Source organism: Herpailurus yagouaroundi, unplaced genomic scaffold, assembly GCF_014898765.1.
Source record: "Herpailurus yagouaroundi ecotype Mexico unplaced genomic scaffold, PumYag 483, whole genome shotgun sequence".
Classification (NCBI taxonomy): Eukaryota; Metazoa; Chordata; class Mammalia; order Carnivora; family Felidae; genus Herpailurus; species Herpailurus yagouaroundi.
Window position 1 is genome coordinate 5,964,101 of NW_024412700.1, and position 22,130 is coordinate 5,986,230.

General features: G+C 42.3%; 1 protein-coding gene across 10 annotated transcripts in view; it reads right to left on the minus strand.

The window, feature by feature from the left end:
• The window catches only part of NCAPG2 (non-SMC condensin II complex subunit G2), a 64,532-nt gene that overhangs the window by 24,292 nt on the left and 18,110 nt on the right, over positions 1 to 22,130 (minus strand). For all 10 annotated transcript variants that reach the window (XM_040464585.1, XM_040464584.1, XM_040464579.1 and 7 more), the window contains 7 exons: positions 20,427 to 20,513; positions 16,986 to 17,081; positions 16,273 to 16,398; positions 10,091 to 10,270; positions 8,293 to 8,445; positions 2,953 to 3,175; positions 2,627 to 2,724 (listed from right to left, as the gene is read on the minus strand). In XM_040464585.1, the coding sequence (XP_040320519.1) occupies positions 2,627 to 2,724; positions 2,953 to 3,175; positions 8,293 to 8,445; positions 10,091 to 10,270; positions 16,273 to 16,398; positions 16,986 to 17,081; positions 20,427 to 20,513 (963 nt within the window). The remainder of the gene's footprint in view (positions 1 to 2,626; positions 2,725 to 2,952; positions 3,176 to 8,292; positions 8,446 to 10,090; positions 10,271 to 16,272; positions 16,399 to 16,985; positions 17,082 to 20,426; positions 20,514 to 22,130) is intronic.

The window sequence follows — 22,130 nt, forward strand, 5'->3', positions numbered from 1 at the left end:
GTTAGCAATGAGTAAAAGAATGACTTCAAAAATTTTGCTTTTAGCTACCTAGATATTCTTAGAATGAGAATATCCACATGACAAAGTGTGCTTCTTGTCTAGCACAAACTGTAACAGTCCTACATATTTCTAAACTCTTCTGTTTTCTACTAATATAGAAACTGACCCAAAATGTTGTAAAATGCAAGCTTTCTCAGTTATACCGAGGTTTCTAATAACAGAGGTATGGGGTTCCTTCAATATTTAAAAAACTTAATAGTCTCAGGGCGCCTGGGTGGCTCAGTCGATTTAAGCGTCCTACTTCAGCTCACGTCATGATCTCACAGTCCATGAGTTCGAGTCCCACGTCGGGCTCTGTGCTGACAGCTCAGAGCCTGGAGCCTGCTTCGGATTCTGTGTCTCCCTCTCCCACTGCCTCTCCCCCAACTCGTGCTCTGTCTCTCTCTCTCTCTCTCAAAAATATAAATAAATAAATAAATAAATAAATAAATAAATAAATAAATAAAATGTAAAAAAAAAAATGGAATAGTCTCTCAACTAATACATCACAAACATGTTTTTTCTCTTCTGCAAAACCATTTCCACCATCAGAGTGAGTTTGCGAGGGTGGCCCACAGAGAGGCTGTGCTTGCTCCATAGCCAGGACACTCAGCTCCCTGTGCATCACTGCATCCACTTCCCATCCTGTGAACCCACGTGCCCTGCAAAAGTGGAGTGAGGCCACCATGCTGGCATCTCCAGCTGAGGGTTCTGAAGATGTATGAGCAGCCATGGGATCGCTTTCCTGAAAAGTTCTGCCCAATCTGTATATTGAGGGAAAAGCTCTGAAGACAGGAACTCAAATTCCACCAAACATAAAAGCAGAACCAACTCCAATGCCCTGGGCTGAAGGCTTCCCAAATCCAGGCCATGAAGGCCTGTGAGTGGCTGGAACTGCTAGTCAGGGCCCACTGCCAGGATAAAAGCCAGTCCCACTCTTTTCTGCTCTCTTCTCCTTTATTCCACATCTGCCTCCCTGACTGGGACTGCGGACGACTTGTTTAAGCAGGGACTGGGCTGCTGGAGTGGTGGGCCTCCAGCTGCATGGGCTCAGGAGGCCCCAGGGAGCATCCAGGAGTCGTCAGGCCGGCCAACAGGCCAGGCTGCAGCTATAGCCCCAAGCAAACCCGTCAGCCTCTCCTAGAAAAAGGCCTGTGTCAGAGGTGGTGAGACACAGGATGGGAGTGTGGCAGGGTCAGATCAATGCACGGACCTCTCCTCGTGGCCGATATGCAGTACCATGTTTCAGCAAAAGGGCAGATTGTCTTTTATGACTTCCTGTTTTTAAGGATGCTCCACACTCAATGTGGGGCTTAGAACTCACAACCAACCCTTAGGGGCGCCTGGGTGGCTCAGTGGGTTAAAGTGTCGGACTTCAACTCAAGTCATGATCTCACAGTTTGTGAGTTTGAGCCCCGCATCAGGCTCTGTACTGACAGCTCAGAGCCTGGAACCTGTTTCGGATTCTGTGTCTCCCTCTCTCTCTCTGCCCCTCCCCTGCTCACACTCTGTCTCTCTCTCTCTCTCTCTCTCTGTCTCTCAAAAATAAACAAATGTTAAAAGAAGAAGAAGGAAAAAAAAAAAGAACTCACAACCTGAGATCAAGAGTCACATGCTCGCCTAACTGAGCCAGCCAGAGGCCCCTTTTGGGACTTTTATTTATTTTATTTTATTATTATTTTTTAAAGTTTATTATTTTTGAGAGGGAGAGAGAACATGAGCGGGGAAGCCAGGGAGGGGCAGAGAGAGGGAGGGAGATAGGATCTGAAGCAGGCTCCATGCTGCCAGCACAAAGGCCCACGTGGGGCTCAAACCCATGAACCCTGAGATCATGCATGACCATGCCGAAGTTGGTGCCTGTGACTTTTTTTAAAGACCAGTTTCTCATCTATGTGGGTACTATAAAACTACCCCCAAATTTTACTTTAGATGTACCTAAGCATGAAAGTTGTTTATAAGCTTAAGACACTGCTTATAAGTAATGCATGTCTAAGTCTTAAATTTCTTTTATCGGGTCACTCTGGATTCTGAGTAAATAGCAGCTAACTAGTCCCTTTGATTAATTACTGCTTAAAAGACAACTCTAAATAAAGATTATTCCTAGAAATTCAACCCCAAGATGTTTCTAGTAGACTGTTACAGCAATGGCTAGCAGTAAACCCTTAAGAACACTACTACCCATTAATTATAAAATATGGTAACATCCGGAATCCAATCCAGGTGTATGCTACACCTACATTGAATTAAAATATACAGAGAACCTTAAGGCAAAGAAAATGTGGGATAGGGTGTTACCAGTAATAAACTTCCCTGTGTATTAAATACTACCCAAATCCCACAACAAACTACAAAGGATACAGAGCAATTCTTTCAAAACATCAATTATGACCTTCCAAAATAATTAGTTGGACTATCAATAGTAAAGGAATAAATGGAAAATAAAATAGTGTTAACATGACACTCCATGGGAATGCCAGCTTTGATCCGGTGTTCTGCCTCTCTCTGCGCATGGGTGCCGGGGCCTAGTCTTCACCGAGATAACTCGGCCGCAGCTGTGGCTGGGCCAGGGCAAGCTGACTGCACTCACGTTCTCCTTCTCCCTCTCCTCGTGGCCCTCGTGGCCCTCTTGTGCTGCCCTCCGGATGCAGGCATTCAAGCAATGGCGAATCACATGAATCAGCTTTGCTAAAATGTTTAAGATAATCAATAATTAATTTGTGTTTCTTCAACAAAACCATCTTTCTAATAGTAAAATCATAATCCCAAACAATTAAAAGTATTATTGTAAGGGAAATCATTAAGAAATGCATTCAAGCGTGAAGCTCGTTAAAATGACCAACACTGAAGACAAGTAACATTAACTATGCTTCAGGCAGACAATATAACAAGTACTGAGAAGTGAATGTCCAGCACCTATATTAGTGCAGGCCGTGTGCTCGTGGGCGTGCTGATAGAACTTCCTGGCAGCTGCGTGGTTCATCTGGACCAGTGTGACGCAGCGCTCGCACCATACCTCCTCGGGCTGGTTCACAGGCAGGAAAGAGTTGAAGATGAGGTTCACCAGGCGTCGAGACACAGGCCGGGAATCTGATTCCAGACGAACCAAAATATGCTCCATGGGGCATATTTTCCAAAACTATATATAAAGCATACACAGAAGGAAAATAGTCAATTGTCCCTATAATCTTGAAAATAAGCAAAATTTCCTGAGCAAAATCAAAAAGGAACTAATTTTTCTATTCCAAAGAAACTCATTTCAAATGACTACACCACAATCTGTGACTCTTCTGTATAGAAATTAAAATAAACCAATATTTTAAAAAGCACTGACAGGAACACCTGGGCAGCTCAGACGGTTAAGCATCTGACTCTTGATTTCGGTTTAGGTTAGTTTGAGCTCCGCATCAAGCTCTCTGCTGTCAGCACAGAGTCTGCTTTGGATCTTCTGTCCCCCCACCCTTCCCCCACTAGCACTCTCTCAAAAATAAACAAACATTAAAAAAAAAAAAAAAGGCACTGACAAGGGCACCTGGGTGGCTTAGTCAGTTGAGTGTCCAACTCTTGATTTCCACTCAGGTCATGATCTTACGGTTTGTGAGTTTGAGCCCCACGTGGAGCCTGCTTGGGATTCTGTCTCTCCCTCTCTACTCCTCCTCCCCAATCCCCACCCCCCGGCCCCCGCTCACTCTCTCCCCTTCTCTCAAAATAAATACTTAAAAAAATATAAAAAGAAGCACTGACATACAAGGTGCCAAGTAGAACACTGCTGAGAGGGTTAATCATAACTAATCAGTATCATGCTCAGTATAAACTCTCAAATGATAGCTATGACTATCAGTCTAATAATTTAAAAATTTCCTAAAACACCATAACTTTTAGCCCACTGATGTGAAAAGTGTATAAAAAAATTTACAACAGTCTTGACACAGAAACCTGAAGTGGACACCCCATTCCGTACCATGGAGAACAGAGGCATCACCCCTGAACCCCAGCGGCACCTGGTCCACTGCCCAAGGGGGCAGCACCCTCTGGCGCATCCCTGCCTCCCTCTGCAGTGCCAGCTCGCCTAGATGACCACCGGCCTCCTCCAGCCCACCTTACAGCTGCTGCACAGCCACAACTGTCCCGTAGCCCTCCAGTCAAAAGCCTCAAAGTTGTCCACCGCCTACAGAAAAGGGCCAAACTTGTGAGCAAGACACTCCAGACAAGAGAAAAACAGTAGTAGAGAGCAAATAGATTCTCATGGTGAAATGTTCAAATCCTGTCCCAGTCACTTCTCAGCTGGCATCTGGTGGTCTCCTCACCTGTCTAGTGGGGACACCATGACATGCATGCTCCTCGAAGACCTGCCTCCAACAGCCAGTCCCTCATTCCAGTATTTTCAGCTAGATCTTTCTCATCAGCATTTAAGTATTTTTCAACTCATTCCAAACCCTAAAACAAAAAGCCTCCCCATGAAACTCTGCTTGAATTTCCTGTCTTCTTGCAGCTCACTTTACCTCCCACCCCGGAACCCGCCTCTACCTACCCACTACACCTCAACCCATAGAAACATGGCTTCTACCCTCACTGAACTTGTTCTTGCCAAGATCATAATGACCTCCTATTGAAAATCCAGATGAACATATTCACGCCTCCCCTGACAGGAAACCTCTGAGCATCTGACGCTACTGATCACTTCTCCCAGAAATGTCCGAGGACACTTCTGCTCAGACACCTCATGGTACTTCTGAAAAAGTTTTTGGAGTAAAGACAATAACTAAGCCCAAGTCCCACACCAAACACTTCTACTCACGCTGGTACCGGGGGAAGCAAATAGCACCCCCGTGCTGCCAGCAGTAAGCCACACAGAGGGGACAGTGTTCTCAGCCCTTGTCCTGCCAGGGGCAGGCATCTTCACAGAAGAGAGCCCACTGCCAACTAACTCCAGCACTGACTCAGAGAGTGACTGGAGACTCTTACTCAAAAGTGAAAGGCAGTGCTTTCGAGGTTCAAGAGAAGAAGGTGGCAATGAGTCCAAGGATCTGACAGCTTTGACCACCTCCCCTGCTCCCTTCCTGCCTGAGTGTCAGTCCAGATGGATCACTGGTTTTGAGTGCGAATGTACTGAGGTGCAGCCCTGAACAGCACATCTGTGGGTAACAATGACATCAGTAAAAAACACTTCCCAAAACATTCAAGTGCACGTAACTATCCGGCGCAATTTCACAACCATGCAAAAGTAGATTCAACCCAAGACTAAAATAACCAATGAATGGACTGACAGTTCACCTGCTCTACTAAGCCGCCTGCAACATCACAGGAAGGCAGGCAAGAGTGGTGTGCAGGCCATACACTGAAGCAGAATGGAAGCAGATAGGCCAAGGGACAGAGCAGATACCTCCAGATTGCTGACTTCCTCTGGGCAACAGTACCCTCAGCAGGAGCATCACACTTTCCCCACGTGAGAACTTGCGGGTCAAGATAATTCTGCCATTAGTAAATGTCAACTTCAGAACGTGCACAGCAACACAGTTCCCAAGAAGGGAAACCCAAGAGGAGAGAGGAAGTCCTCACCTTGAGAACTCAGGTAAGCAGGGGCTCTTCAAGACTCAAAACCTCAGAGCTCCAACCCGGCTACAAGGAATACAACCAAGAAACATCCCAGAGCCCAGCACAACAGCCCAGCCACAGAGCCAGTACCTGAGAGGTCTTTCATGACTGTCCCCATTCACATTAAAAAGTTGACTCCTAGGCCGTCATGGAGACTAGACCATCTTGAATGGGAACTAGCCATCAGCACTTTTACCAAATGTCAAGGTTCCAGGTGTGACTCTTAAAACTAACATTTCCTGCAAGTCTGCCTTTCCAGAAACTCCCCATATTAGCTTGTTTTTCTCTGATTCACTTTTCTCAAATAAAATGCAGAGCAGGGGCACCTGGATGGCTCAGTTGGTTAAGTGTCTGGCTCTTGATTTCAGCTCAGGCTCTGTGCTAAGCATGGAGCCTGCTTCGGATCCTCTCTCTCTGCCCCTCCCCTGCTCGTGCCCTGTCTCTCTTTCTCAAAATAAATAAAAAATAAACATAAAAAAAAAATAAAATGCAGAACAATTCTGATTAGCCTAGGATTCTGATTCATTTTGTTTCGATTACCTGAAGTTTTATTTTATGCAAACATATCACCAGCAGGCCGGTATCTGCAACAGACACGGAAGCAAGCAAATCCGTAACTGGTCTTTCACTTCTAAAATGCTAATTGTGTCCATTACTAACACCAGGCATGACCAGTGTCTGACAGTGTAGAACAGACCCCAGTCATCCTGACATGGTGGACAATCAGCCACTTCCGCTTCCTGTTAGCTGCCTCTCCACATGCTTACCGACTGGTGGCCTTGATCTTCCAGGAGTCCTAGCATGGACACCCCACAAACCCTTCCAGAGACCTCACAGCTGTGGCACTCCCTGCCTGGCTTTTGCAGAGCTAAGGATCAAGATGGAAGAGGCATCTCAATAAAACATTATGCTTTCTTTCTCTGCTCTTCCCACTCTCCTAAAAATTCAAACTCCCCGGTCAAAGAACTTTTGTCTTCATCTTACTTGGTCTCTACGATATTCTCTTGGGTAGACCCAGTAATAAAGAAAATCCAGCTATTCTCTCCATTTCCTCACCAGTCACTACCTCAACACTCCTCTGCAAACAAGTCTGCACTCCAAACAACACTAGGCCAACAACACTAGGCCAAACGTTAAAGATTCAGAACTACTCAGTTTTATTAAGCTGTTATAATAAACGGGGTAAAAACTGCAGCCAGCATTTTTGCTGAAACAGACATGCTGACTCTTAAATACATATGGAAATGCAAAGGACCTAAACCAGCCAAAAATCTCTGAAAGAAGAACAAAGCTGGAGGACACGCTCTAAGACGTCATGGGAACCGTTAGCAGTACAGCAGTATGTCCCAGGGCCCACGGATGTGCAAACAGATGAAAGGGCCAGAGCAGAGTCAGAAACAGCACACACAGATGGGCGACTGGGTAGGACATGGGGGAGTCGTGCTATGGAGGTCATGTAAAACAGTCTTTGGTTTTTGGTGCCTTTTTTTTTGAACAACAGAAATTCAGAATTCAAAATTCACAAAACATAAAGCCGTAAGTATCCTGGCCTCTCCAGTGCCCCATCCCTGGACATCCAATCCCCCGCACCTCAAGCAACCATTATTAATTCCTTATTCTCTTCTAGGAAGATTTTCCTGTCTGAACAAATACATATGTATGTTTCCCATTTTATATAGCTGGCAGCACACTACACACACATCTACACTTGCTTTTCCTCGTGTCTCAGTAGTATTTCCATGTGAGCTCATCCCTTGTCATGGCCACAGGACACTCTCCCATCGCATGAGCACACCACACGTCTGTGTGGTCATGTTGTTCCCAAATTCTGTGTTGTGACAACAGCACTTTAAAGTAAATTTCAGACAAGTATTACATGGAGAAGAAAAGCCACAGTGTTACCAAAGGAAGTTAAAAAGCTTCTAACTGAAATTTTTAGCCAAAAACTGAGTAGGACTCAAGCTAAAGGAAAACAACCTCCCTTCAAAGTTCACACAACGTCACAACATGCATCATGACACAATGCTCACTTCTTTGCTTCTTCCTATAAAATGTGAAGGGGGGAAGCCTCACATTCATCATTTTCCCAGGAATATTTAAGTAGTTACTATGGGGGCGCCTGGGTGGCTCAGTCGGTTAAGCGTCCGACTTCGGCTCAGGTCACGATCTCACAGTCCGTGAGTTCGAGCCCCGCGTCGGGCTCTGTGCTGACAGTGCAGAGCCTGGAGCCTGTTTCAGATTCTGTGTCTCCCTCTCTCTCTCTGACCCTCCCCAACTCATGCTCTCTCTCTGTCTCAAAAATAAATAAACGTTAAAAAAAAAAAAATTAAAAAAAAAATAAGTAGTTACTATGTGACAAGTATTTCAGTATTTGAACAAAAGCTTTCATGTATATGATAAAAATATCATTTAAAGTAGCAGCTGCTTACACTAATGTCTTTCAAAAAGAAAACACACATTAATGATATTTCTAGAAACTTCAGTGAAAATCACAAAACAAATAAAATTTTATGACACAAATCGGTAGAACATATCAGATATCGAGTAGTTTAAATGTGATTACTGAAACTCTCAGAATTAAAATCGCTTTGTCTTTCTGCTGATGAAAGCGAAGTACTTATTTATGTCACACCCTCAATGATAAAATCCTGCCTGTCCTACCTTAGCAGCCCGCACGGCTTTGACTTTCAGCAGCATATCAACAAAAGCCACTCTCACTTTCTCGGAATTGTCATGGAGACTGTATTTTAGTGCAGGCAGAAGCTGTTCTAATAACGGATGGCTTAATTTGTTATCCAAAATTATTGGCAGACACTACAAAAAAGGAGAAATATAAACAGTTCAAATTTAGAACATAAACAGTAAAAAGTACAGTTAACATAATATTCAGTTCCATCCTTACTAATGAACTACTAGTGAAATAAATAAACATACCTACAGATAATAACACTTTTCTAAAACAATTTCATATAAAAAGCATATTTCTGGGGTGCCTGAGTGGTTCAGTCAGTTAAGTGTCCGAATTTGGCTCAGGTCATGATCTCACGGTTCATGGGTTCGAGCCCCTCGTTGGGCTGTGTCCTGACAGCTCAGAGCCTAGAGCCTGCTTCGGATTCTGTGTCTCCCTCTCTCTCTCCGCCCCTACCCTGTTCGCGCTGTCTCTCTCTCAAAAATAAACAAACATAGAAAAAAATAAAATAAAATAAATGAAAAGCATACTTCTAATGAATTAGTATAATTTCTTCAGATTTAAAGCAGTTATGAAATAATTCTTCAATGTTTCTCTTAGCTAAATTTTAAAAGATTTTTAGAAACTGAAAGAAACACAGAACAATTGGTGGTAGCGAGGGCTCCAGAGTCAATCTGTGTCCAAAGCTGGGACCTAACAATCCTTTCACATTTTTTTAATAGCCCATGAATTCTCAGATTTCTTGACTCAATACTGCATGGAAACCAGAGCCCCCCATCTGGGAGACTCATGACACATGGCGACAGTCACACATACCTCAGATGGGTGGTCCAGTGACCTGCCCAAGCTCAGACCAGGTACCAGTCTAAAGATCTGATATGCTCCACCTTTACTTTCCAGTTATTAGGAAAAAGGATTTTTTAAGGAGACCTCTTTTCTTTTTTATTGGAATTAGAGTAGACATATGATATCCTATTAGTTTCAGGTGTACAAGACAGTGGTTCGACAATTCCATACATCAGGCTGTGTTCGCCAGAAGTGCAGTTACCATCTGTCACCACACGATATTATTACAGTATTATTGCGATTAACTATAAAGAGACCTTATGTTTTCACCATCACACCGAAATATTTACAGATGAGCTGATACGCAGTCCTGGATTTGCTTCAAATTAATCAACAGTGGGAGACAATGGACTGTAAAGATGAGCAAGACCCAATGTGTCCTGATTAACTGCTGAAACTGGATGATGGGAGAAAGGACAGTTTTGTAGGTTCTTGTTAAAAGTACATATGGTATACCAAAAAAGTCAGTTTTAATATAATTTTAAAAACTTGGGGGCACATGGGTGGCTCAGTCAGTTAAGTGTCTGACAGCTCGGAGCCTGGAGCTGCTTCGGATTCTGTGTCTCCCTCTCTCTCTGCCCCTCCCTCTTTCACACTCTGTCTCTGTCTCTCTCTCTCAAAAATGAATAAACATTAAAAGAAATTAAAATAAAACATTAAGCACTATATATAGCTCCTCCTTTAAAAAAAAATGTGCACCACCCACCCTGGCCATACACTAAAATCAGTATTATTTCAAGTAAGACTTTTTTGTAGAAAACACTTTCAATTTGGTTTTTAAAAATGTTACTTTGGATGTACAACAAAAATGTCCGTGGTGCTTTATCAATTGGGAAGAATTATGGGTTATTTAAAAATTGTTCTTTCTCTGTATTTTCTAATTATTCTATAAGTAAATATTGCTTATATAATTTTAAATCCTACCTTAAAGACAGAACAGCGCACGTCAGCTGAGCTTGTGTCAAATGCCAATTCCCCAGTTACTTTCTTGAGGAGATCAATAAGAATGGTCGGAGGCATCATTTCCCAGTATTTGGAAGTTATTTTACAAACACCAAGGATCCCTGTAGAACGGACCATCGGATAAGGATCTTCTAAAAGGCTCTGTAAATTGGAGGGGGAAAAAAGACTTAAAAATCTTAGATCAGCTCCCTTTATATCAATATTTGCTTTATACATCAGCCCTCTCGGCATTCACAACGTAACAGGCATTTTAAGTCCTAGAAATACTGGTCATATACAGACTTACACATCTCTTACTATTTATCATTTCTATAATTGTGCATTTAAAGAAGACAACCCAGACACATGGGTACCATAGCTGCCAATCCTATCTACAGGACTCTGTGACAGTAGAGCCTCAAACACCAGCCCCACCTTCAGCGAGGTATGCAGATGTGAGTCGATCCTACAGACACAGCCTATGTAAACCACTCTCTTGAATTTCCAAAAGGCTGAAAGACCAGAATAAAGTAATTCTACTCGTTAAAAATTTTCTAACATTTTTATTCATTTTCGAGAGACAGAGAGAGACAGAGCACGAGCAGGGGAGAGGCAGAGAGAGAGGGAGACACAGAATCCCAAGCAGGCTCCAGGCTCTGAGCTGTCAGCACAGAGCCCGACGCGGGGCTCAAACTCACCTGAACCGCGAGATTATGACCTAGCCAAAATGGTTATCAGTCGTCGTGAATACAGAAAGAAACAAGATGTCATCTCTGGATGGAGTACACAACAGCACCACTAAAAACCTGAAACAACTGGGGCACCTGGGTGGCTCAGTTGGTTGAGCATCCAACTTCGGCTCAGGTCATGATCTCACAGTTTGTGGGTTCAAGCCTCGCATCGGGCTCTCTGCTCTCAGCCCAGAGCCTGTAGACTGCTTTAGGTTCTGTGTCTCCCTCTCTCTCTGCCCCTTCCCCACTCGTGCTTTGTCTCTCTTCCTCTCTCAAAAATAAATAAACACTAAAAACAAACAAACAAACAAAACCACCTGACACAACAAACAAAAACCCCCACAGAAGTAACTGATCAACTCTGCACCTAATGACACTCAGGATATACAGGAGGCAAAGGAACATAACAATTATGCCACAGGGATATGTCCCCAGGCTTCAGGAAATAAAAGAATAATTTGGCTTCTTCAACAACTAGCAAGCAAAAATGAGAGACTGAGGTTACTGGACAGGGTCTTATCAATCTATTGGCCGATAACATGCATGGGTCTTATTCAGACACAGATTCAAACAAAACTGTTAAAAGCGTCATTGAAATGTTACTCAAGGGGTGCGGGATGGCTCAGTCAGTTGAGGATCAGACTCTTGATTTCGGCTCAGGTCATGATCCCAGGTCGTGGGATTGAGTCCCACGTCGGGCTCTGCACTGAGCATGGAGCCTGCTTGGGATTCTCTTGCTTTCCCTCTGCCCCTCTCCCCAACTCACACTCTCTAAAATAATTTTTTAAGAAACTGAAAAACAATAAGATAGAAAAGTCAAGATGACAGGTCATCAGGGAAAAAACAAACAGCAAAATAAAGAAATAAGAGAACTTTTGGAATCTGAAGAACTATTCACAAGTTTTATAGATTTTGTTTTCTGTGAATTACTTTCAGTATCATTCTTCAAAGATATATTCTGGATAATCAACTTATAAGGACACAGTCTCATACGAGTCCAGAGCCCAGATCCAGATTTCCAATCAATTGCAGTGACGACAAAGTCACTCAAAGCAATGGCACATAACTCATGATGCTCCTTCCACAGGAAAATCACTCCATTTCGACACCCACAGACACTCACAGGAGGCCTCCATGTTTTACCTCCAAAAGAAAGTCTCCACACTACTCAAGTTCGAGAATCACAAACATAACAAGAGTATGAAAGAACAGGTGAGGCACAAGGAGGACACCAGGACATAACCATTACTCTTATTTATTGGATTATCTCCTTTATCAATCCCCATGAAAACTCATTCTCATTTACTCAGTACCTGGTCCAACAGGGTCATGAACTCTGAGCCGACCTGCAGACCAAATCTGGCCCAGGCTCATCTGTGTGTGGCCCACAATGCCTAAGAATGGTTTTTCATTTCTAAATGCTTGGAAAAAACCAAAAGAATAATATTTTGTGACATGTGAACATTCCATGAAATTCAAATTTTGGTGTCCTCAAATGCAGTTTTACTGGAACAAACCACACTCTCATTTCTGTGCAGTCCATGGCTGCTTCTGTTCCACAATGGCAGAGTAGAATAGCTGTGACCACGTGGCCCACGGACTTAAATTCATTATCATCTGGCCTGTTGCAGAGACAGTTTTCTGACTGCTCTTTATTATACTGCACTGCCTCCTAAAAGGCGTTAGGAAAGAACAGGCATTGAGAAAAAGCACATTCAAACTAACAGACTGAATATCTTGGTAAACCAGCAGGGGTGGGGAAAATCAAGGCATAGAAAAAATCCTTAAAGTTTCAAAAGCACTTCATGCTAGAAAACAATGCACAATATTTTAGCAGTCCTGGGAAAAAAAATTACTTTGAACATACAATTCTTCTACCTGGCCAAACTATAAATTAGGTGCCAGGGGGAAAAAAATAACACTTTGGGATTCAAACACTCAGAGACACATACCACCCCAAAAATGCCCTGCAAACAAAGAAGGACGGACGGAAACTATTTCATAGGCTTTGATGATTTCCCATGAGTTCATTTCACCCCCAAAAGGGAGTCACGGCCTCCACAGGATATGGTGCTTACATACAAGCCTTTCCCTATTAGAGCTGAAACTCTTATTGTTTTTTTTGTTTTTAATTTTTTTTTTCAACGTTTATTTATTTTTGGGACAGAGAGAGACAGAGCATGAACGGGCGAGGGGCAGAGAGAGGGAGACACAGAATCGGAAACAGGCTCCAGGCTCTGAGCCATCAGCCCAGAGCCCGACGCGGGGCTCGAACTCACGGACCGCGAGATCGTGACCTGGCTGAAGTCGGACGCTTAACCGACTGCGCCACCCAGGCGCCCCGAAACTCTTATTGTTTTTAATTTTTAAAGTATTCTTTTAAAACTCCATTTAGACACTGACATCTCACTTTTATGAGACTGATAAGTTTTGATCCTTGAAAAACATAAACCTATCTCCACTAATACATAATCTTAAGCAACGATAACATCAATGTTTTCTACAATCTTTTTTTAATGTATTTAAAGTTTATTTATTTTGAGAGAGACAGAGAAAGCATAAGTTGGGGGGGCAGGGACAGACAGAGACAGAGGGGGTGGGGGGAGAGAGAGAATCCCAAGCAGGCTCCAGGCTGCCAGCGCAGAGCCCAATGCAGAGCTTGAACCCACGAAACCATGAGATCGTGACCTGAGCCGACACCAGGAGCCAGTCACTTAACTGACTGAGCCACCCAGGTGCCCCTACAATCCACTATTTTCTAGAGGAATGATGTAGAATTTAATTATTGTTCTGAAAAAACATTTAACTTCAATAATTAATATTCAAATAAAATATTACTTAATAATTTTTTTAAAGATCTCATTTTTTGGTAAACTTTACACCATAGGGCTCGAACTCACAACCCTGAGATCAAAAGTCACATGTTCCAGACGCCCCTATCATTTAATACTTTTTATTTTTAATAGGTGAATAAAGTAAAAACAAAATTTACAATGATTAATCTGAATATAGATTACTCTGCATTCCAGTCTCTTTTTTTTTTAACGTTTTTTTGAGAGAGGGAGAGAGAATGTGCGAGCATGGGAGGGGCAGAGAGAGGGGGAGAGAAAATCCCAAGCAGGCTCCGCACTGTCAGCATACAACCCGACAAACCCACAAACTCTTGAGATCATGACCTGAGCAGAGATCAAGAGTTGACGCTTAACCGACTGAGCCACCCAGGTGCCCCTCTGTGTTCTAGTCTTCATATGGTCTATTAGCTCGAGTCTAACAAAGGTTTGGCATCTCTTATAGGTATTTTCTCTAATAAGAATTTGCCATTCCTATGCATAATTTATTTTTCACCATAATTTATTTTCACCTTATTTCATAAGGTCCTGCTTCTTAAACTTATTAACATGTACATATTACACAACTGCTAAAATTACACTAAACTTCGTAGCTTGTAAACATATTTATTCATATAGTATTTCTACCAAGTGTGATGTCCTCACAGTAAGACTCCTTCAATTTATAATACAAAGGATTTTTAATGGAATAGAGATATAGTTACACCACTCATTAGCCAATATTCTAAGAATATCCAAGCCACCAAGCCATTGATAGCATCTCCATCTCCAAGAGACCAACAGCTCTCTACACACCTTTCACCTTGTAAATGAGTACTAAACTCATCTCCAGAAATTCACTTCAGTTTCTAGTATAAGCGACACAGGATTCACCAATATGTTCCTAATATTATATTAGGTGATCACATCACTTTACATATTTTTAATGTTCCTATGGAGAGTAATAGCCAGTTATTTTTTCGACATGTTTTTAAAATTTTAATTCCATTTAGTTAACATACAGTGTTAAATTAATTTCAAGTGCACAATATGCGTTTCAACAATTTTACATTAGCACTTATTCTACTCAGTACTTCTCAAGATAAGTGCACTTTCAATCTCACCTATAACCACTGTCATGGTAATGCTAAATGCTTTATATTTAATTTTTCATTGAAACCTTATCACAATCCTACTGAGTATTATTCCCAGTTTTAAAGAAGAAATAGGACTCGAGAGAAATTAAGTAATTTGGTCAAGCCCAGACTTATGAAGGGGGAAGTGGAATCCGAAACAAAATGTGACTGCATGCTCTCAGTTGCTATGTATGCTGACGCCCAGCACAAGGCCTCAGGAGGTCCCCGTCAGGCTGTCCGCGGTGGCCTGCTCGTACGTTCCACTCAGGAGCAGGAGGGCCATGTGTACTCCGTGAGGTACAATAGGAGACATGTGCTGGCTGGACTGGCAGCACCGTTGGTCACCACGTCCAAGGCAGACACACACATTTCAGGTAAAAACAAGAGTTCATAGATTTGGACACCAGAGTTAAAAAGAGCAAAAGTTTTTCATAGTTTTTTGGCTAAAAGTACCAAAATCTAGTTTTGATTTGCCCATTATTCCCACAAAAGTAATGATTCTCAAAGGGAATTTTAGGTAAATATACGTGGATAAATACTACTAACTGTCCACTGTAGGCATGCGTGTGTCTGTATGTAAGTGTGTATTGCCTGTGTGTGTGTGGGTGTGTATGTGTGTGTGTGTATACACATGCACGTGTGTGTATTTGCATACAAAGAGCTAAATCTACACATATTCTTTACACTACTGTTTCAACTTTCTGCATGCCTGAGATTTTTCATTAAGTTAAAAAATAAAGTGCCATGGGTAACCATCATTATCAGAACATTTTTGCTGTCACTTTCTAAAATTTTATTCTACTGACCAGGAAGCACTTTTTAGCTTGTGTTAGGAAGCTCTGGAAATGTAAAGCAATGTAGAGAAATAAGCAGAGGCCAGCACATTCCAGCCACCTGAAAAAGACCCGCAGCATCCTTGGAAATAAACGTGGCATCCTAATGTTCTCATGTCTCATCTGAAAAAGCAGTCATGTGAAAATTCCATTGCAACAAGCATTATTTATAGACTCGCCTTAAAACATCACCAGGTTTATTCATGCACACGACCCCACCACTTAGAGCAGGCAATATCAGCATCCCCAATTTGCAAAGACACAGAAAAGTTAGTGACCTGCCCAAAATTACACAACTCTTAACTGTGAAGTGGAATCAAATCTGGGGATCTTTAACCACATGTCATACTGCCTCTATGCTGGGGAGACAAGAATACACAAAAAACATTTAAAACTATATACAGTAATAAATAATTAGACGTTCCACAGGAGACAAAGAAAAAAAGAAAAGAATGCCATCGGGTCCAAGCTGTCACAGAAGGCACCAGGGAGAAAATGGGTTTCTCAGAAGAAGGTGAAGATCTGGAAACCTTGCCATCTGAGGGCAGCACACAGGCAGGACAGGAGAAGCCAGGATGCATACTGGGCGCAGACAGAGCTGACCTCATAGGGGGCTCAGCCACATGCAATACGTACATAGAGTTCTTCAAACTGTTTCTGGATTTCGCTATCCATTTCAATGGCATTGAAGTTTGGGTCTCTGATAGGAAATGTTTCAATGAACAACAGGGCAGCGTTGGACCGGACTTCAGAATTTCGGGCCTGGAATAAGGAAACAGTGTTTCAGAATCCAAAGAGCAAGTGTTCAAAGGCTTCAGTGTGGATTTCTTAAATGCTTCTAAGTATCTCAGTATAGACTTACTTACAAATTAAAGACAATCACAGTATTTAAAACTGGCCAAACCTAGGAGACCTTCCGTGAGCTAAACCAAACTCTTGGCTCAGTACTGACAGATATTAAAAGACTCAATGTCCACTTTATGTCACTAAGAAACAGTGACTATATCCCTCCCAAGACCAGATTTACCATGTTGAAAAGTACTAGTGTTCTCTCCCTGGAAGGGTGTCATCCTGTCTCCCAGTCATCAACAGAAGGGCCAGGATGGCCAAGCTCAGCTCTGCAGACTCCCAATGCCTCTGCTGGTTTACACAGCATGACAAACCCCTTCCTACTGTGTAGTCAGCACTTAACCAATTCAGATCTTCTTAATAAAAAAATAAAAAACATATGTCCCCAAATTTCACAAAGCTTCCAGTTTTCGTTACTACGTCATCACAATTCTGAACTAGAGCATGATACATTCAACAGCATAATTAGCACGTTCTAAACATGGACAGACTAATAGTACCTTTAGTCCTCTCCAAAGGATGGGTTTATATAATCTGTAAAGCATCTCTTCCACTCCCTGACGAACCTTCTTTTGATGATGAAAATAGCTCAGCACCTAAGAGTCAAGAAAAGAAGAAAAAAAAGGTAATGTTTTTAAAAAGAGCACTTAAGATCCTACTTTCAACACAGAGGACAGGTTGTTCTCTCCACCAAAATTGTCCTTCCTGCTTCACAAGTCTGGGTAATTCTTTCCTAAGAGAAGATACAGTGATACATACGCTATTGGTTCTCAACGCGTAAAGGTGATCACATGAAAGAAACCAGTGGCAGAAACAAAGATCAATGATCTTGGGCTACAAAAAGGTTTCGGTTGTAGTTTCTACTCTTCTAGCAATAACCAAATAACCTCAGAAAAAGTTCACAGAGACCGCAGCCCTCTGGGGTGAAGTGGAAAAAGAGTGTGTGGAAGAGTCAGCCTACATGGCTTCTACAGCCTGTTTCTGGTCCCACATCTGTGGTTCCAAGAACCTATAATGAGCCTCCGAAACAGGCACACGTCTCACAGTGGGTGTCACTGTTCAGTGGCCCCTCACCAGGTCAGCTTAACTTGGATGGCAAGTCCTTCCCAAACTGAGGAACAATCAGAGAAGGGGCTGTGCACTCAGCTTCCACTGCTTTGTCCCTTTTCTACTGCCCGTTTCACCAGCCAGAATCTCTCTGCAACTCTTCAGACTCATCCCCAGCAACTATCAGTTTTGCCTTACTTCCTTAATTCACCACTCTTGGCACTAAAACTATATTAGTGAAAAGTGGAAAATAAAAATTAAAACAGACTATCAAACAAGAGATTATACTTTAAGTGAACCTGAATCAATTTCACACAGCCTGGGGATTATTTTTTCTGACTTCTAGTTATTTAGGAATTTTTACTGATGGTGATAAGTGATATTAGTGTATAGGTTTGTTTTGTTTTTTTTTTAAATTTATTTTTGAGAGAGAAAGGGAGAACAAGCAGGGGAGAGGCAGAGAGAGAGGGGGACAGAGGATCCCAGGCGGGCTCCACACTGACAGTGGAGAGCCCGATGCAGGGCTTGAATGCACGAACCGCAAGATCATGACCTGAGCAGAAGTTGGATGCTTAACTGACTGAGCCACACAAGCATCCCTATAGTTTTTTTTGAGTATAGTATTATCAAGTTTTGATATCAATGGTATACACAGAAAGATTTTTAAATAGCTTTATCAGGTTGTATATCATGTACCATAAAATCTGCTCTTTTAAAGTATATAATTCAATGGGCTTTAATATATTTACAGAGTTGGGCAACCATTACAACTACCTAATGTTAGAAGATTTTCAACAACAATATGGGAATTTTTACTTCCTTTCTTTTTTTTTTTTTAAGTTTATTTATTTATTTAGAGGGAAAGAGAGCACTCGCAAGCAGGTGAGGGGTAGAGAGAGAGGGAGAGAGAGAATCCCAAGCAGGCTCCATGCTGTCAGCACAGAGCCTGATGTGGATCCCACACACTGTGAGATCATGACCTGAGCTGAAACCAAGAGTCAGACACTTACTTAACTGACTGAGCCACCAAGGCACCCTGGGGATTTTTATTTCAAATGACATATGAAGCATTTCCTAAAGCTTCTTTCAACATATCAGTAAAATAATTTATCATATAAATGTGATGTTTACCAAAAAAGCAGATTTGAGGAAGAAGCTATAATGTATTATAAGCAATGATAAGAGTTAAAGTCCAGGAATATACTGCATTCAAAAAGTGAAATTAAAAAAAAGTGAAATTTAATGTTCTTCCTTTTAATTGTATATTTTGACATAGTTTATCAAATAGTGATATCTACACATATAATATCTTAATTACTCAGACTACCAGAGCAGAAATCAAATATGAAAAAGTCTTTATTTTCTACCAAAAAGGAAGCAATTATGTCACAAATTTATAGTTAAACATGCTACCATTCCTTATGATGTACCTGAAATACAAATCATATACGTAGAATAAATGACCCAAACTGACCTACAATTTAATGAAACCACACTAGGATTATGTGTCGTTGGGGCAGGAGGCAGGAGACAATTGGATATATTCGTCTCTGGGTATTTTACCCATGGATAATTCAAACTAACATACCAATAATGTAAAGATGTTTTTGTATCCTTTCAAGCTTGATATATTTACACTCCACAAATAATAGTAACACCTTACACAAAAAAGTAAAGAAATAGTCTTTGTTCATTTAGCTTCTTGACATGCAGTTGCCAAAATGAAGCACACAAGGCATTATTCCTGGTTTAGGACAGTGATCTTGGGTCCTAAACAGACCACATTTTCCAATTCCTCCTGCCAAGATCATTATGATTATCAAACACCTATCAGTGTCATCATGACACTGATAATAAAATAAAGCCTTATTTATTATTTAGTCACCTCATTTACAATATAAGTATAAAATTCATATCTAAATTCTAAAATTAGCATTTTAAAAAAGTTCCTTTTAAGTAAACTCTATGCCACATGTGGGGCCCTAACTCATGAACCTGCAACCAAGAGTTGCATGCCCTACTGACTGAGCCAGCCAGCCGCCCCTAGAATTAGCTTTTAAAAACAAATCTTGGGGCTCCTGGGTGGTCAGTCAGTTAAGTATCAGACTTCAGCTCAGGTCACGATCTTGAGGTTTGCGAGTTCAAGACCCACATCGGACTCTCTATTGTCAGCACAGAGCCTGCTTCGGATCCTCTGTCTCCACTTCTCTCTCTGCCCCTCCCCCGCCTGCACAAACGTTCTCTCTCTCTCTCCCTCAAAATAAAATAAAATAAAATAAAATAAAATAAAATAAAATAATAATAAAAATAAATAGGGGCACCTGGGTGGCTCAGTCAGTTAAACGTCTGGCTTCGGCTCGGGTCATGATCTCGTGGTTTGCGAGTTCGAGCCCCGTGTCAGGGCTCTGTGCTGACACTCAGAGCCTGGAGCCTGCTTCGGATTCTGTGTCTCCCTCTCTCTCAGCCCCTCCCCCACTCACACTCTATCTCTCTCTCAAAAATAAATAAAACATTTTTAAAAATTTTAATAAAATTTAAAAAGTAAAAACAAAATTGATCAAAAGAAACTATCAAAACATTTATTCCATTTGTTTACAGAATATCAAAATGCATGAAAGTAAATAATAAAAATAATCCCAAATATCCATTTTTGAGAAAAGTGGTAGTGGTACTCAGAAAGTAAGGATTCTGGATATTTTTATGTCAAAGAATTTAAAAAAATTTTTGGGTAAGGTTCTGGTTCTCTTAACAACATACCTTTCTTTTCCTAGTTACAACTGCCAGGTACCGAATATCAAGATTCTAAGAAAGCTCCTTTAAGCTGATGCCTGCGGGGGATTAACTTAATTCTTAGTGATAAAAACATCACCAAGAAAGCCGCACGCCTCGCTCACCTCGCGCACCCTGGAGTGCACTGGAGACTTGCGCGGGAGGTGAATCCCATGGTGCATGAAGTCCTGGATGCACCCGTGCTCGATTGTCTGGAACGGCAAACACAACGTGAGTTACCACCTGGCACCGGCGTGTGGTCCGACAGATGACAGGGCAGGAGGTGCAGTCACTGGAGCCGGCTCTGTCCTCTTCAAGTTCACGGGGGAAAGCACCAAGGTCCTCTGTTGAGAGCTTTTCTACTTTGAGTCCACACCTCTTAGCATCCCTTCAGCTTTGATACTCCTTTACTTCTTTCTCCTCTGGTGAACTACCAAGCCTGTGCTAGATGGCGGAGCAAGCTTCTACCTACAGTTCAAGCCAGATGGTTCAGGGACTGAGTGTGGCCTGGGGGCCCCTCTTCTGAGTCTTCCTGACCCAGATGATCTCAGACTGGATCTGTCCCCAGAACTGATACTGAACCACCTGAAAGATGGGGGCTGGGACTCCAAAGTGACCAAAAGAAGATCTTCCAGGACTTCCATGGAGAGGACAAGGTGGGGCTGTGGGTGTGGGAAACTCTTCAGTTAGCCCATGCCACCTACGGACCTTCAGAGTTGGGCAACGGAAGCAGAGCCAACCACCAGGGGCAGCCCGAATCCCCAACGACTCTGTTGTGTTGCCCTGCACTCTGTCCCCACACCTGGGGCTCCATGGCTTTAGGGAAGGACATAAGAAAGCTACTACTATCAGCCTCCTTCATTATCTCCGAAAATACCTCCTTCACCTGAAGCCACTAATATATCTTGGCATCCTGTATGTGGGGACCCACACACCGACCTGTGATGAAATGCAATATGGGGTGCTACCTATGGAGTGTTTGTGCCACAACAGCTGGAGCTGGAGAGCTAACTACCAGAATGTGGGCATCCTACGGGATAGCTGATCCAGGCTCTTCAACACACCCATGCATGGCACAGGTTTTGAAAACGGAAAAGGAGAGAGGGAGGAATGCTCTGAGAAATTTAAATGAGTTAACAAGCAAATGCCATGGGAGACTTAATGGATCCTGATTCCAAAGAAAGCTGTAAAAAGACATTTTGAAACAAAACAGAGAAATGTAAATATTTTCAAAAATACCCAGAAATCGTTAATTTTGTTAAGTATGCTACTGGCATTGTATACCTACATTCCTTAGAGATACACACTGCAGTACGTGGACGTGAGATGTCACATTTGGTTGCTTTAAAAAGCTGAATGGAAGGAGGAAGCGAGGGAGGGCAGCGAGCCTGAGAAGTAAAAAGCTGGCACTCATTTGGTACAGATTCAATCAAAGAATCATGTTTTTAACTACAAACACCTATTTTTTTTTAATGTGCATTGACTGACTGAGATCTCTATACCCAACATAGGGCTGGAACTCACGTCTGGAGATGGAAGAGTTGCACATTCTACCAACTAAGCCAGCCAGGCGCCCCTACAAACACTTGTTTTTAAAACCACTACTGGTGGGGCGCCTGGGTGGCTCAGTCGGTTAAGCGTCCGACTTCAGCTCAGGTCACGATCTCACAGTCCGCGAGTTCAAGCCCCGCGTCGGGCTCTGGGCTGATGGCCCAGAGCCTGGAGCCTGCTTCCGATTCTGTGTCTCTCTCTCTCTCTCTCTGCCCCTCCCCCGTTCATGCTGTGTCTCTCTCTGTCTCAAAAATAAATAAATGTTAAAAAAAAAAAAA